This window comes from Netta rufina (assembly GCF_964035555.1).
Source record: "Netta rufina genome assembly, chromosome: 21".
Classification (NCBI taxonomy): Eukaryota; Metazoa; Chordata; class Aves; order Anseriformes; family Anatidae; genus Netta; species Netta rufina.
The window spans coordinates 9,329,968-9,342,828 of NC_140145.1; the positions used below are offsets into that span (position 1 = coordinate 9,329,968).

Here is a 12,861-nt window from a genome sequence, read left to right on the forward strand (position 1 = left end):
CAGAGGTTCTGTGGAATGAGCGCATGTAGAAAAAGTGTAGGTGGTTCAAATGGTGACTGTACTGCGAAAGGCTACTGTGGTAGAATTCAAGAAGATGTATGATTCAATTGGCTTCTGCCCCCTTCTTTAAGAGGGGGCGGTAGTTTAATGGGGTGTGTGGTAAATGTGCTTTATTGTGGCCTTTGCTGTGTGTTGGATCTGCCAGAGATTTTTGGAGTTTTCTTTCTAGGCCTTGGCTAATGATTTACTGTCTCACGGTACACTCCTGCCTGCGTGTATTTGCATACCTACCTCTTCTCTCAGTAGCAGTCTTTTCAAGCACCAACTATAGGTGCGTAAACAGTAAAACATGGAACTTTGAGAAGTTAACTACAGTTAATAGTCATTAGTGAGGCTGAAGAAGATGAACAAAGCTAGGCTTCTGTGTATTGATGGGGCTGTACGTTTAAAAGCCTAGGCTCTGGATAAATCAATGTTTTCAGGTACACAGGAGAAGACTTGGTATAATTGTGACCTTGATGCTTAGGATAAAAAGATGTGAAAATGACTTTTAGAAGAAGGCAAAGAAACTATAGCCCTGACAAATTTTGCGTCAGTTTTTGATTCTTAAACACGGTGCATTAAATGGCATAGTGGTGGGAAGCTGATGAAATGGACTGAGTGTTTGAGACTTCTCTGAAGTGAGCACTGGGTGGCAGTCTGCCTAAACTTCCTTTACATGGAGGTGAGAATTCTGCAGTTTAAAACTTGCACAACTTGATTATTTTTTTTTGGTGACTTAGTCTAAGAAATAAAAATATTAAGATGTTAAGGCTTTTGCAGGAAGTAACTCTACAGATGATTTTTTTTTTTTTTTTCTGTTTCCTTGTTTGTTTTTTATCTGGTTAGGAGGGGGAGAGGGAGAACTCTAAATCTGTGTGCTTAACTTTTTCTATCTGCCTTTGGATGGCCTGCATGAACAGCATGTAAATTTTGGAAGAAGGTGACTTATTTAAAAACAAGGTAGCTTAGGATCAGGGTTGTTTGTGGAAGGCTTTGTTTTATCCTATTGTTGTGGCAGGCCTTAACAACTTTTTATCCTTTCAGTTTTGGATGTGAGCATGCAGTGTTCCCAGGACATCCTGCGCATGCTCCTCTCGCTCCAGCCAGTTCTTCAGGATGCAATTCAGAAGAAGCGAACAGTCAGATCTTGGGGTGTGCAAGGCCCTCTCACGTGGCAACAGTTTCACAAAATGGCTGGCAGAGGCTCTTACGGTAAACTGCTGTGTAGACTCCTGTCTGTTAATCTGTACTTGATCTGGCCACCAAACCTCAGCGTCTGGATGCTGTTCAGCCTATTGCTATTCTAAACAGCATTTGGACCTTTCTTTAAAATAACAAGAGCCATTAGGCAGGGGAGATTTCTTTGCAGAAACAGAATATTCTAAAAACACTGAATGAATCAAAATTATCTGCGTTTAAAATTGACAATTGCGCTGTTTATGTACACCTGACACTTATCATAGTGAAAGACTGAATTTTCAAAATGGATTTTGTGTTTAAATACAGAGCAATTACTAAATATTAGCTTTGAAATGCTTGAAAAGTGTGCTTTATTGATCAGTAGCTTCAAAATTATGTTGAACATCTGAGATCATCCAGTGTGTTGTATCATACATACTTGGAGTAGCCTACACCTGATTCATGTTTACAGATAGAAGGTAAATTTTGTGCACTCAACTTAAGGTTTAAACTCTGACTTTATTAGCATATGTGAAATTGTTTCATTTGCCAACATACAAAGGGGTCACCTTTTGCCAGCAGGTATTAGTAGCTATTGTAATATTTAGAACATCCTAATTATACACTTAAGATGCATATAAATGCATGTTCTTGAGAGTTTTCCTTCTGTGGTCATTCATGTATCTGCTTAGACTATTTACATTTCTTCCCCCTCTTTTTTGATCACTGATCCCTTAGATTCTGTGGGGAAGGCTTCCTGGATGGTGAAGATCTGTTCCTGATTGTATAGTGGTAAACATAATAAACAACTGTGTAACTTCTTTAGGCCCTGAGAGATTTCAGATGAGAATACTCAGCTGATTTTTTTTTATTTTTTTTTTTTCTCGGAGCATTGGATTGTGCATGCATGCTTTTCATTTGTATCTGTTAAAATAACTATTCCATTTATAATCAGTGCTACTTCTTCTTAGATGCTGGGAATGCTAGTGTTTCTTCTTTTCATGTTTTCTAGAAGCAGGTTGTTATTTTTAAGCTTCCTGCTTAATATATTGGAAAATCTATCTTGCTTTTCCAGGAACTGATGAGTCCCCAGAACCACTGCCAATCCCAACATTTTTGTTGGGATACGATTATGATTTTCTGGTGCTGTCTCCATTTGCATTGCCGTATTGGGAGAGGCTGATGTTGGAACCTTACGGATCTCAGAGAGATGTTGCTTATGTTGTGGTGTGCCCTGAGAATGAGGCTCTGCTAAATGGAGCAAAAAGCTTCTTTAGGGATCTGACTGCAATATACGAGGTACATTATTTATGGCAGTTAGCAGTGAAATGGATTTTTGAAAAACTGTTTCTAATACATACTCATAACTATTTATCAGGCTTGTCTCCAGTGGTATAAGTGCTTGTGTGGAATGCTATATCAGAAAGCTGCTGGAAAGGGTTTTAGGAATGGGCACTTGGAAGACAAGGGTTGTTCGCACTGCTCATCATTACTTCTAGTAGTAGCTGTTTTGAGTCTGTCTGATAAAACGCCACTCAGTGGTAAAGCAGAGTATTACCACTTCAATTGTTTTAGCTTGTTAATGAATTAAGTGCATGTATTGCTTGGATTGTGATTAGGATTAGAGTGGATGATCTATCAATCTGTTTTTCTTGCATTTAGGAAAACATGAAAATCACTATACAGTATTTCATACTCGTGTAGTTTTCTAGAATTAAAATGTTTCTTTGGAATGTCATGAGTCTTTCTCTCTCTCCATGCTCCTTTGCTTGATATCTTACTTTAACTCCTTACCTTGCATCTTATGTTTTGCCTTTGCAGTCATGCAGACTGGGTCAGCACAGGCCTATCTGTAAATTACTGCCTGATGGAATCATGAGAGTTGGACCTACTGCTTCAAAGAAACTTTCTGAGAAGTTGGTCACAGAATGGTTCTCACAGACAGCTAATGCCAACAATGAAGCATTTTCCAAACTGAAATTATACGCCCAAGTTTGCAGATATGAACTAGGTATGGATTACTTTTTTTTCAGTGCTTCTTATTTTGTATACTTGCCACCTGTTCCATTCCAGTAGAAGAGAAATCGTTGTATTTATTCATTGAGTCTTACTGTTTGTTACAGTTTTCTGGTTTTAAGGTAGGGGAAAAAAGTAAACCAGAAAAACCATACGTTTAGGTACGTCTTCATAATAAACAGTACTAAATGTACACTTTTTTTTCTGGTTTTAGGTCCTTATCTTGCTTCTCAGCCTTTGGACAACTCTTTGCTTTCCCAAACAAATCTGATCCCTCCCCCCAGCCAGCCAGCCTCTGCTCTGCCCCCAGTGACAGCTAATGCTGGAAATCCCAACACTCCATCGTCTGCTCCTGCAGCTCCCACCAGTAGTACTATGACAGCAACATCAACTAGTGCCATGTCTTCTGCAGCTACTACAGCTAATTCAACCTTGACGACCACTGCCACGTCATCCTCTTCTGCTAATGTAGGCAGTGGGATACCAACAAACAAGCCCTCTTCGTTTCCACCTTTTAGCAGTATGAACAATACCACTTCTGCTTCCCTGCCCACTCAGGCTGCAACAGTCCAAAATGGGCAAACAGGAGGACAGCAGCAACAGCCGACACTGCAAGCAGCAGGGATGTCTGCGGATACTACTTCAGCACCTGCACAGCCCCATCCAGAGGTTTCGGAAAGGTAATGGAACTGTATGTTCAAGCCCTCTTAGGTTAAAAAAAGTAAACCAAAGCAAAACATAAAACCCGCAGCTCAACAAATGTGAACGTATTAATGGCACGCTTGTCCCCTCAATAACAAACAATTTCTTTTCTAGTCACCAAGTTGCTTTTTAGGGAGAATGCAAGCTCATTAATAGTAGAGTTTAACTTTCTGACTTATATCCTAGCTGCAATTCTAATTGTATCTCAGTGTTTGCTGTGATACAAAAATAAACTTTTTTCTTCTATTTATCTAAAGAGGAAAAACTTCGCCAAACTATCTACCCTCTGTATTTTCAAATGAGGTGGAAGGAGAAATAGATATCTGGCATCATCTTGAAATTCTACTTTGTTATCGAAGTCATAGTTTCTCAGTAAGAAGTATGTTCATTGCTGATGTTGTAGGTGTTTTTGTTCCCCAGTTGAACCAATCAAACTATGTGCTGATGAGCTTCTGTAATGAAGAAGGCTAAAGAGAAGACAAGTATGATACTGAGTTGTTGACAAGCTAACAAAAAAAAATGAAATAAAAAGACCGTTTCTTACACCACAGTTAACTCAAAGGTCTTTCAGATTAATCTTTGATTTGAGCTTAGTTTTAATGTAAGTAAAAACAAATTGTTATAAAGCTTACCATCTAGTAATGGGTTTCAAAATTTCATTTCCAGCACTATGGATCGCGATAAAGTTGGAGTCCCTACAGATGGAGATTCACACGCTATCACCTATCCACCTGCAATTGTAGTTTACATAGTTGATCCTTTTACGTATGAAAAAAAGGATGAGAACAGTAGCTCGTCTAGCTTGTGGACACTTGGACTTCTGCGCTGCTTTTTAGAGATGGTTCAGGTTCTTCCTCCCAACATCAAGAACATAATTTCTGTGCAGGTGAGCCAACATTTATAGAACCACGCTGATCAAAGTACCTCCTTTGGTTTTAGCTGTATTTTGGAGATGATAATGCCCTCAAAGTGGAAGTTCTGTTTGCTCTGTGAACATTGTTTACAGTTCTGCAGCTATTAAATTAATAAGATTATGGTCTTTAGAGAAGTTTGGGTGTTATTAGTCAAAGCCAAAGCCTGTGGTAGTTTCCTAACTCCTCAGTCTTATCTCAGAGGAATGCACTGGCCCACTCCAGTAATGAGTGAAGTATGGGAAAACTGCTTTGTCCAATCACCAAAATCTGCCAGCGTAACCCTGCTGGGCTTTAGACTAGGGCTTCTTTGTGATAAGTATCCAACTGTAACACTATCAGCAGCAAAAGTAGTAATCAGAGGGCATCTTTCTGGAGGACTCACTAAGGTTATCTGCTAACCAAATTCTTTTCTTTTCTGAAGAAAAGATCAATGAGCATAATTACTTGAAGTCCCATATAGCTTTGGAAGGAGTAGCAGAAAATATCAGAGAACCAGAGAAATGATTGTAAACTGACATGCTGAAAGCAACATACCCAAATACTATCTCAAAAAAAGTAATGATGAAACAGTAACTTTATTTTTCTGTGTATTTTGTTCTAGATTGTCCCATGTCAGTACCTTCTGCAGCCCGTGAAACACGAAGACCGGCAGATTTATACTCAGCATTTAAAATCTTTGGCATTTTCAGCATTTACTCAGTGTCGGAGACCTCTTCCAACTTCCACCAATGTGAAAACGTTAACTGGCTTTGGTCCAGGTTTAGCCATGGAAACTGCTCTTAAGAGCCCTGATGTGAGTATTCTCAAGACTAATGTGATTCTGTAAATATGTGAATCAAAGGGAAAAATGTTTATTTTATCAGCAGTGTCTTTCACATTAACTAACCAGAATTAAGAATAATCGTTTCTTGAAAGTTCATTTTCTGTTCTGTCATCTTTATAGAGACCTGAGTGTATTCGACTCTACACCCCTCCTTTTATATTGGCTCCTGTAAAAGACAAGCAAACAGAACTAGGAGAAACTTTTGGAGAAGCTGGCCAGAAGTATAACGTACTTTTTGTAGGCTACTGTTTGTCTCATGATCAAAGATGGCTTCTTGCATCCTGTACAGATCTCTATGGAGAACAGTTAGAGACTTGCATAATTAATATTGATGTACCAAACAGGTAAGAATGAGTTCTTAATTTTTAGCATGTGTATTTTCTTTATTTCCCCCAGAATTATTTTATTTATGATAATGTAAGAGTAATTCTGACTTACGTAGACTCACCATATAGTAAAATTAAAACAAACAGATAATTTCAGTATTATATGTATATTGTTAAAATTTCTAGAATGCTATTTAGATTCCTGAGAGCTGTTGTATGTTTTTTCCTGCTACATCCCCCTTCTGGTTTCTTGATGTCAGTGTTAGAATGTGATTAATTAAAAACAAACCAGCCTCCTTTTTTGAATTTGAAGTAGCAGTTAATGTACTACAATATTAACATTATTGTTTCCTGCTAATGTTCAGGTTACTACAAGCAAGTCCCAAAGGCAGCTAGAGAAACTTCTTGTCAATGGGTTCTGATTTTATCTTTTTTTTTAATTCTAGAGCTCGCAGGAAAAAGGGCTCTGCCCGCAGGCTTGGTCTTCAGAAACTCTGGGAATGGTGCTTAGGACTTGTGCAGATGAGCTCTTTGCCTTGGAGAGTTGTAATAGGACGTTTAGGAAGAATAGGACATGGGGAATTAAAAGGTAATGTTAGCATTTTAGAGTCTAAAACTCTATTTGGAGCTTTAATCTTTAATAATAGTGTCTGTCCCTGCTTCTGGAAGAAAACCTATATAACTTTAGAGTTCCTTTGTACACCTAACATGTGTGAACTTTATACCACACAGTGTTTTATGTAGAATATGTATTCTGCAGTGAGCGCTGTTCTTGTAGACAGACTTGTGTCCTTTTTATCATCAGATTGGAGTTGTTTGCTGAGTCGCCGAAATCTTCAGTCCCTCAGTAAGAGACTAAAAGACATGTGCAGAATGTGTGGCATCTCTGCTGCAGACTCTCCCAGCATTCTCAGTGCTTGTTTGGTAGCAATGGAACCACAGGGGTCCTTCATCATAATGCCAGGTATTTGAGAAACTATGTTTTGGAGAGGGAACTCATAGTTAATTCTTGCAAAACTAAGGAAGTGCTTGACTTGTCTTCCAAAGATTCTGTATCGACTGGCTCTGTATTTGGACGCAGCACCACTTTAAATATGCAGACATCTCAGCTGAATACCCCACAGGACACGTCATGCACTCACATACTTGTGTTTCCCACATCTGCTTCTGTGCAAGTAGCATCGTCAACTTATACCACTGAAAACTTGGATCTGGCCTTCAACACAAACAACGGTTAGTAGATTGGACTTACTCTTATTTTAAAAACAAACCAAAGCTCTCTCATCACTCCCCCTATAATAAGACTGTTTATTCTACTGAACTGCAGGATTTATGTGGAAAATCACTTGATTTCAGAATGTGTTGTCATATCCCATAGGTAGGGAAATTGCAGAAATTGACTGTTCTTGTTCTTTTTCAAGATGGAGCAGATGGAATGGGGATCTTTGACTTGTTAGACACTGGAGATGATCTTGATCCTGATATTATAAATATACTTCCTGCATCCCCTACTGGATCCCCTGTACATTCTCCAGGGTCCCACTACCCCCATGGAGGTGATATGGGCAAGGTAAGAGTATATGTCTGCATGTGGTTTCTGTTCATTTGTTTTCCTGCATCTGCTCATGGTCCTCTGTAGAATGGAAGGTTCCTAGGAAATGTTTTGAATTAACTGGCTAGTGGAGTGTCTGCAAAATTTGTGTAATGGCCTGGATGTTTCAAAATGCTTTGTGATTTGAAAGTGACAGATGACTTCTGTTTTGTGCTCTCTAATATTAAACTATTGCTTGTTTTGTAGGGTCAAGGTACAGATCGATTGCTTTCAACGGAATCTCATGATGAAGTAACAAATATACTGCAACAGCCATTGGCCCTTGGTTATTTTGTGTCAACTGCCAAAGCAGGTCCATTGCCTGACTGGTTTTGGTCAGCATGTCCTCAAGCACAAAATCAGTGTCCCTTGTTTCTTAAGGTACGGTAAGCTCGTCAGGCTGTACAGCCATCTTTGTGGACAGTCTGTCACACACTACTGTGCAACGTGCAGGGATCTGAATTGGGAGAACTGTTATGTTTAAAGAGTCAGTGCACAGCTTCTGGAATATGTCTGGTTTTGTTTCAAGAGAGGTTGGGTTTGGAGTTCTTGAGCTTTAGCTTTTTATGTTTGCTTTTTGAAAAGGAAGAAAAATGATTAATGGAAGGTAGCAAATAGTCTGAAGGATTCTGCTTTTCTGATGGTTTCTTCAGAGTATCCTGACACCTTTTTCTTACTGGCTCTGTGCTAAAGTATTTTGTAAGGATAGGTGTCCCGTTCTGTTTCTAGACAGACTTCTGATCAATGTTTGATCCCTTTGGGGGACTGGTGGTGGAGGGAAGTAATGTAATTACTTCCTGCAAGATGGGGGTCGGTGGTACAAAGGGAAGAAAGTAGTAGTTTAATCAGATGCTAACTGCTAACATCTTTCTTCCTTTCGTAGGCCTCTTTGCACCTCCATGTGCCTTCAGTGCAATCAGACGAGCTACTCCACAGTAAACACTCCCATCCACTTGATTCTAATCAAACTTCTGATGTGCTCAGGTATTTATGATTGATCACTTGCAAAAATATTGTGCATTTCATCTTTAATATTGCTGCAATAGATCTACATATTTGTTTTTCTTGCTGTTATTTCTTTGCTGATGTCCTCAGTACGTCACAAACACAATAAACTGCTGTGCTTTGAGTGATTAAAAGATGTCTTTATCACAGGACAGTGCAGTTAAATACAAAGATCACTAAGCCCTTCTTTAATTCAAGTTGATTACAGCTGAAAATATTTGAAAAATATTGAATTCATCAAAACCAGAAAACAGTGTATAAATGAGTGGAAGATGGTTATACTTAAACCAGAATTTTGCATGGGTCGTGGGAATACTGAAATGCTGAAGTACAAGAGTGTAGATAGTCATGTAACATAGGACGCTGAAAAAAGGTTCCTTTGTGTTTTTAATACATGAACCTCTACGTTAAGGAGCATCAACAATTAAAATGACTGTTTTCTACTGAAATAATCTTCTGTTTTGATGTGCTTGTAATAATTCTGAATTGTAATAATTGATTGTGCTTGTAATAATTCTGAAAGCACGTTATTTCAGCACGTTGGGAAGCATACGTGCCTAATACCAAACAAATTAGCATTTTAGGACTGTAAAATACTGGTGAGAAAAATCTGTTGGCTTAATGGAAGCTTGTTTTGCTTTTCAGGTTTGTTCTGGAACAGTACAATGCACTCTCCTGGCTAACCTGTGATCCTGCAACCCAGGACAGACGGTCATGTCTCCCAATTCATTTTGTGGTGCTGAATCAGTTGTATAACTTTATCATGAATATGCTGTGATCTTCATCTGAATTTTGCAAGACAAAAATGAGGAAAAGGGATATTTCACTGCAGGACTAAGTTATAATTCTTCTCAGTGCAAGTTGTTTGTGGTGGGGTATGAATCTTGTTACTTCCAGCAAATATTGTTTTGACTTGTGAGAGGGGTACCTACTTACCCTGCTGTCTTTGAGTCACTGACTATGGGGGACGCTTTAGAATGATGATCAGAAAGTGTATTATAACATTTTTAGTAGCAGAATTAACCATTTTTCCCCAGTCACAGTATTTGTGAAGAGTAATGAGCCATAGTACCCAGTCATGGTTAATGAATATTAAAAGCATGGAGATGAGAAGAAACATGAGGAACAATAAGTTTCAACCTATGGCTTCAGAACATCAAGATGTTCTTGTATTGGATTATAGTACCTAGTATTCAAAAATGCCTGCATCTCTTATTTATTGTAAGTTTTTAAATGTATAAATTGTCTTATATTTCTTAACCTCTTTTATAAAAATTTTCCTAGAAGGTTTATACTGCCTTCTTGCTTTAAAGCAATTGGTCTAAAATATATGTAATCGTCTTAATTAAAAGTTGCAGTAGGTTGCTTTTAGAGTATTATTTTTTTGTAAGGGGGTGGGGTGGGGACAGTAAATTTGTATTGTCTTGATGTACAGTTTAATGGGGATAGAGGGGTTAATGTCCATACCATTGTGTGTGGGGGATTTACAGCTAAGCTGTAGTTGCAGAGTACATGTACAGTAATGAAGTTCACTGTGTTTATATAAATTGAAAAGGTACCGGGTCTTACAGCATTTTATATCACACCTTTACAGAGTAACAATGGCAATATATAAGTGATATTGTAGGTGGTTTAACTTGTAGTGAGAATAAAATGAATAAACTCTTCAATTGAAGTTTGTGTTATGGTTCAGGGCTGTGGCTAGATTCTCAGATCTGTTTCCAGTGTACAAGTTTTATTATTACAAGAATATCTATTGTGCATTGTTGTTACCTAGATATTCTTGGCACTGTGGCGACTGCATTAGTTTCTTTCACATGTGTGATAAAACACCAAATTTGAAGCAGAACACACAGAAAAATCTTTTTACCCAAAGTCTCCTGTAAGGCTGAAATTTAGCCCAGCTCTAGCCATTTTACAAATGCAAAAATAGTCAATCTTGACTTTAAGATTGGTGTGTGTTTAACTAAAATGTGGTGTATATAGATTCTCAGTGAATTCTGGTATTCAGATTTTATTCCACTAGTAAAAATAAAAAATAAAAAAAAAACACACAAAAAAAAAAACAAAACAAAGAAAAAAAGGAAAAAAAAAAAACAAAAACAACAACCAAACACAAAACCCTGAACACTTTCATGTATTTTTGGCACTGTGGTGAAGGTACCAGGTATCAGTGTATATGGCCTTCCCTGTACCCCCTTTTCAGACTGGGGCATGTGCCAAGGAGGCTTAGCCCTCCCTAAGGAAGGGACTGACAAATCACAAGGCTTTGATAAACCTCTCCTCCTATTAAGTCACCATTTTTTCCTCAGTAGCTTCCTTCCTTTCTCCTAGCACATGCCAAATGTCTGATGCTGCTCTAAAATAGCCCCTACGGGTGCTGAAGAGCAACTGCATATGCTTTTCCTTGGTTCCTCATCTTCCGACTGCCAGATTAAAAACTTAACTCCTGCAGTGCTCACGTGAGCCCGTTATGATAACCCGTGTCCTGGGTCTTAACACTGTCCGTCTGGCTGGTTTAAACCTTTAAAGGAGCAAGTTTTTAAGATCCATTTGTGCACCCACTGTTAATCCTCTACAAGGAAGAAATCACTTGCATTTACAAAATGTACTGTGTTAATGAAAACTATGGTTTTGTAAATGCAAAATACCTGCCTGAGAATTTTTCTTATGAACAGTCTCCTTGAATCTTGTATATACAATATTAGCAACCTTTTTGTTTTTGTATAAAGAAGTTGTACAATTGGTGATGAAAATTTTCAGTCATTTCTTCAAAATAACATGAGTGCAATCAGCAGTGAGCATATTTTGATAAATAGAGTTAATAACTGGGTCTGACCGTTATTTTATCCTGATAATGACAATGCACCATAGATTAAGCAGCACGTTTTTTATCTTGCTGAAGGTGGTTTTTTTCCTCATTTGGCTGAGATTTTTGAAGTGGAAAAGTGCTCTAAAACTGGAGTTTTCTAAGCATATGTCCTAGATTATTTTTTTTTTTGGAAGTTTTGTTGCTTAAGTGGTCATTTTTAACCCTGGCTCAGTTAGCCAAGTTCCAAGGGCTGGGTTTTGGTGTGGCTTTTTTTTGTGTTCACAAAGGTAAGTGAATCAGCTGCCTGAACGTTGATATAACTGTGTTCTGTTATCTGGACCACAGCCTTCCCTGTGAAACTCTCCAACTGTGAAAGCTGTCAGTTTCCCATGTGCGGTCACCCCTGTTCCCTTTCCCCCTATCTCTTTCCCTACAGTTAAAGTAAATTATAAGTAAATTAAAATATTGCAACCACTAAAAAATATTAGGAGGGCCGTTTCTGAAATGATAGTTACAGCTGGCAATGTGCATATCAAAATTGCCAGCACCGTGGAACCAACTACTACATTGGGCATACATTTTTGTTAGTTACTTTCATTTAACTATTTTAAGTGCACATAATTGCTGATTTATAAGTAAAATTGCCACAAGCCAATAACTTGGGTGTTTTAGCAAGTACAATCTTAAAGATTTGGAAGCTTCAGCTCTGGCTTCTCAAAGTGGTCTTGCAAGAAAATGCTGTTCCTGGCAGTGCTCTGTTAAGTAGCTGTGGAAATGTAACTCCATTTTGTGTGTCCACAAAGTTAATTTTATTGTTTTCCAATTAAAATTATGTATTTCAATGTAGCTATATTGTACTTAAGCCATTTAGTCACCTTTGGCTTGCTACTACTTGAATTAATTTGAGAGCACTGTGCTAGAGCAGCAGACCACCACTGTACTTGCAAACAACCCTTACATTTTAAAGTAGCTCTAACATTTAGATCTTTCTAACATTTCTTGAAATAATTAAAAATGAATTTATATTTCAATCCTCAGCTATGTTCTTACTTAGCTGTCAGTATGGCGCAGATTATTGTATTTCTATATTTACCTCCAATGGTAATTTTAACTTCATGTGTCTATGAAGACTTGCAGATGTCTTTAATCAAGCACTATTTGTTAATACTGTAATATCAAAATATTATGTTGCATTATTTTAAAGCTTTCAGAAAGAGTAAAATGTTTTTAAAATGCTATTGCACCATATAATTTGCTGCACAACAGTATGGCACAGCATATCAGTCTGTTTCAATACTAATGCTGCATAAACAATGTTTTGATCTGGGTTTCTTTTGAGAATTTTTCTCAATTAGGTGACGTGGTCTGACATTACTGTCTCAACGACCTCCAGCTGGGAAGGTTTTTTTCCTTTTTTAAAACTAATTAAAGGACCCAGGACTATGCTTCAT

General features: G+C 37.9%; 1 protein-coding gene across 2 annotated transcripts in view; it reads left to right on the forward strand.

Annotated features, from left to right (window-relative positions):
• The window catches only part of MED13 (mediator complex subunit 13), a 53,109-nt gene extending 43,063 nt beyond the window's left edge, over window positions 1–10,046 (forward strand). For both annotated transcript variants that reach the window (XM_084299834.1, XM_084299835.1), the window contains 14 exons: window positions 1,087–1,254; window positions 2,297–2,520; window positions 3,043–3,232; window positions 3,452–3,917; window positions 4,606–4,825; window positions 5,455–5,646; window positions 5,797–6,020; window positions 6,449–6,591; window positions 6,808–6,966; window positions 7,050–7,235; window positions 7,424–7,572; window positions 7,801–7,974; window positions 8,477–8,577; window positions 9,244–10,046. In XM_084299834.1, the coding sequence (XP_084155960.1) occupies window positions 1,087–1,254; window positions 2,297–2,520; window positions 3,043–3,232; window positions 3,452–3,917; window positions 4,606–4,825; window positions 5,455–5,646; window positions 5,797–6,020; window positions 6,449–6,591; window positions 6,808–6,966; window positions 7,050–7,235; window positions 7,424–7,572; window positions 7,801–7,974; window positions 8,477–8,577; window positions 9,244–9,376 (2,729 nt within the window). In that variant the 3' untranslated portion in view covers window positions 9,377–10,046. The remainder of the gene's footprint in view (window positions 1–1,086; window positions 1,255–2,296; window positions 2,521–3,042; window positions 3,233–3,451; window positions 3,918–4,605; window positions 4,826–5,454; window positions 5,647–5,796; window positions 6,021–6,448; window positions 6,592–6,807; window positions 6,967–7,049; window positions 7,236–7,423; window positions 7,573–7,800; window positions 7,975–8,476; window positions 8,578–9,243) is intronic.
• Window positions 10,047–12,861: the final 2,815 nt, after the last annotated feature.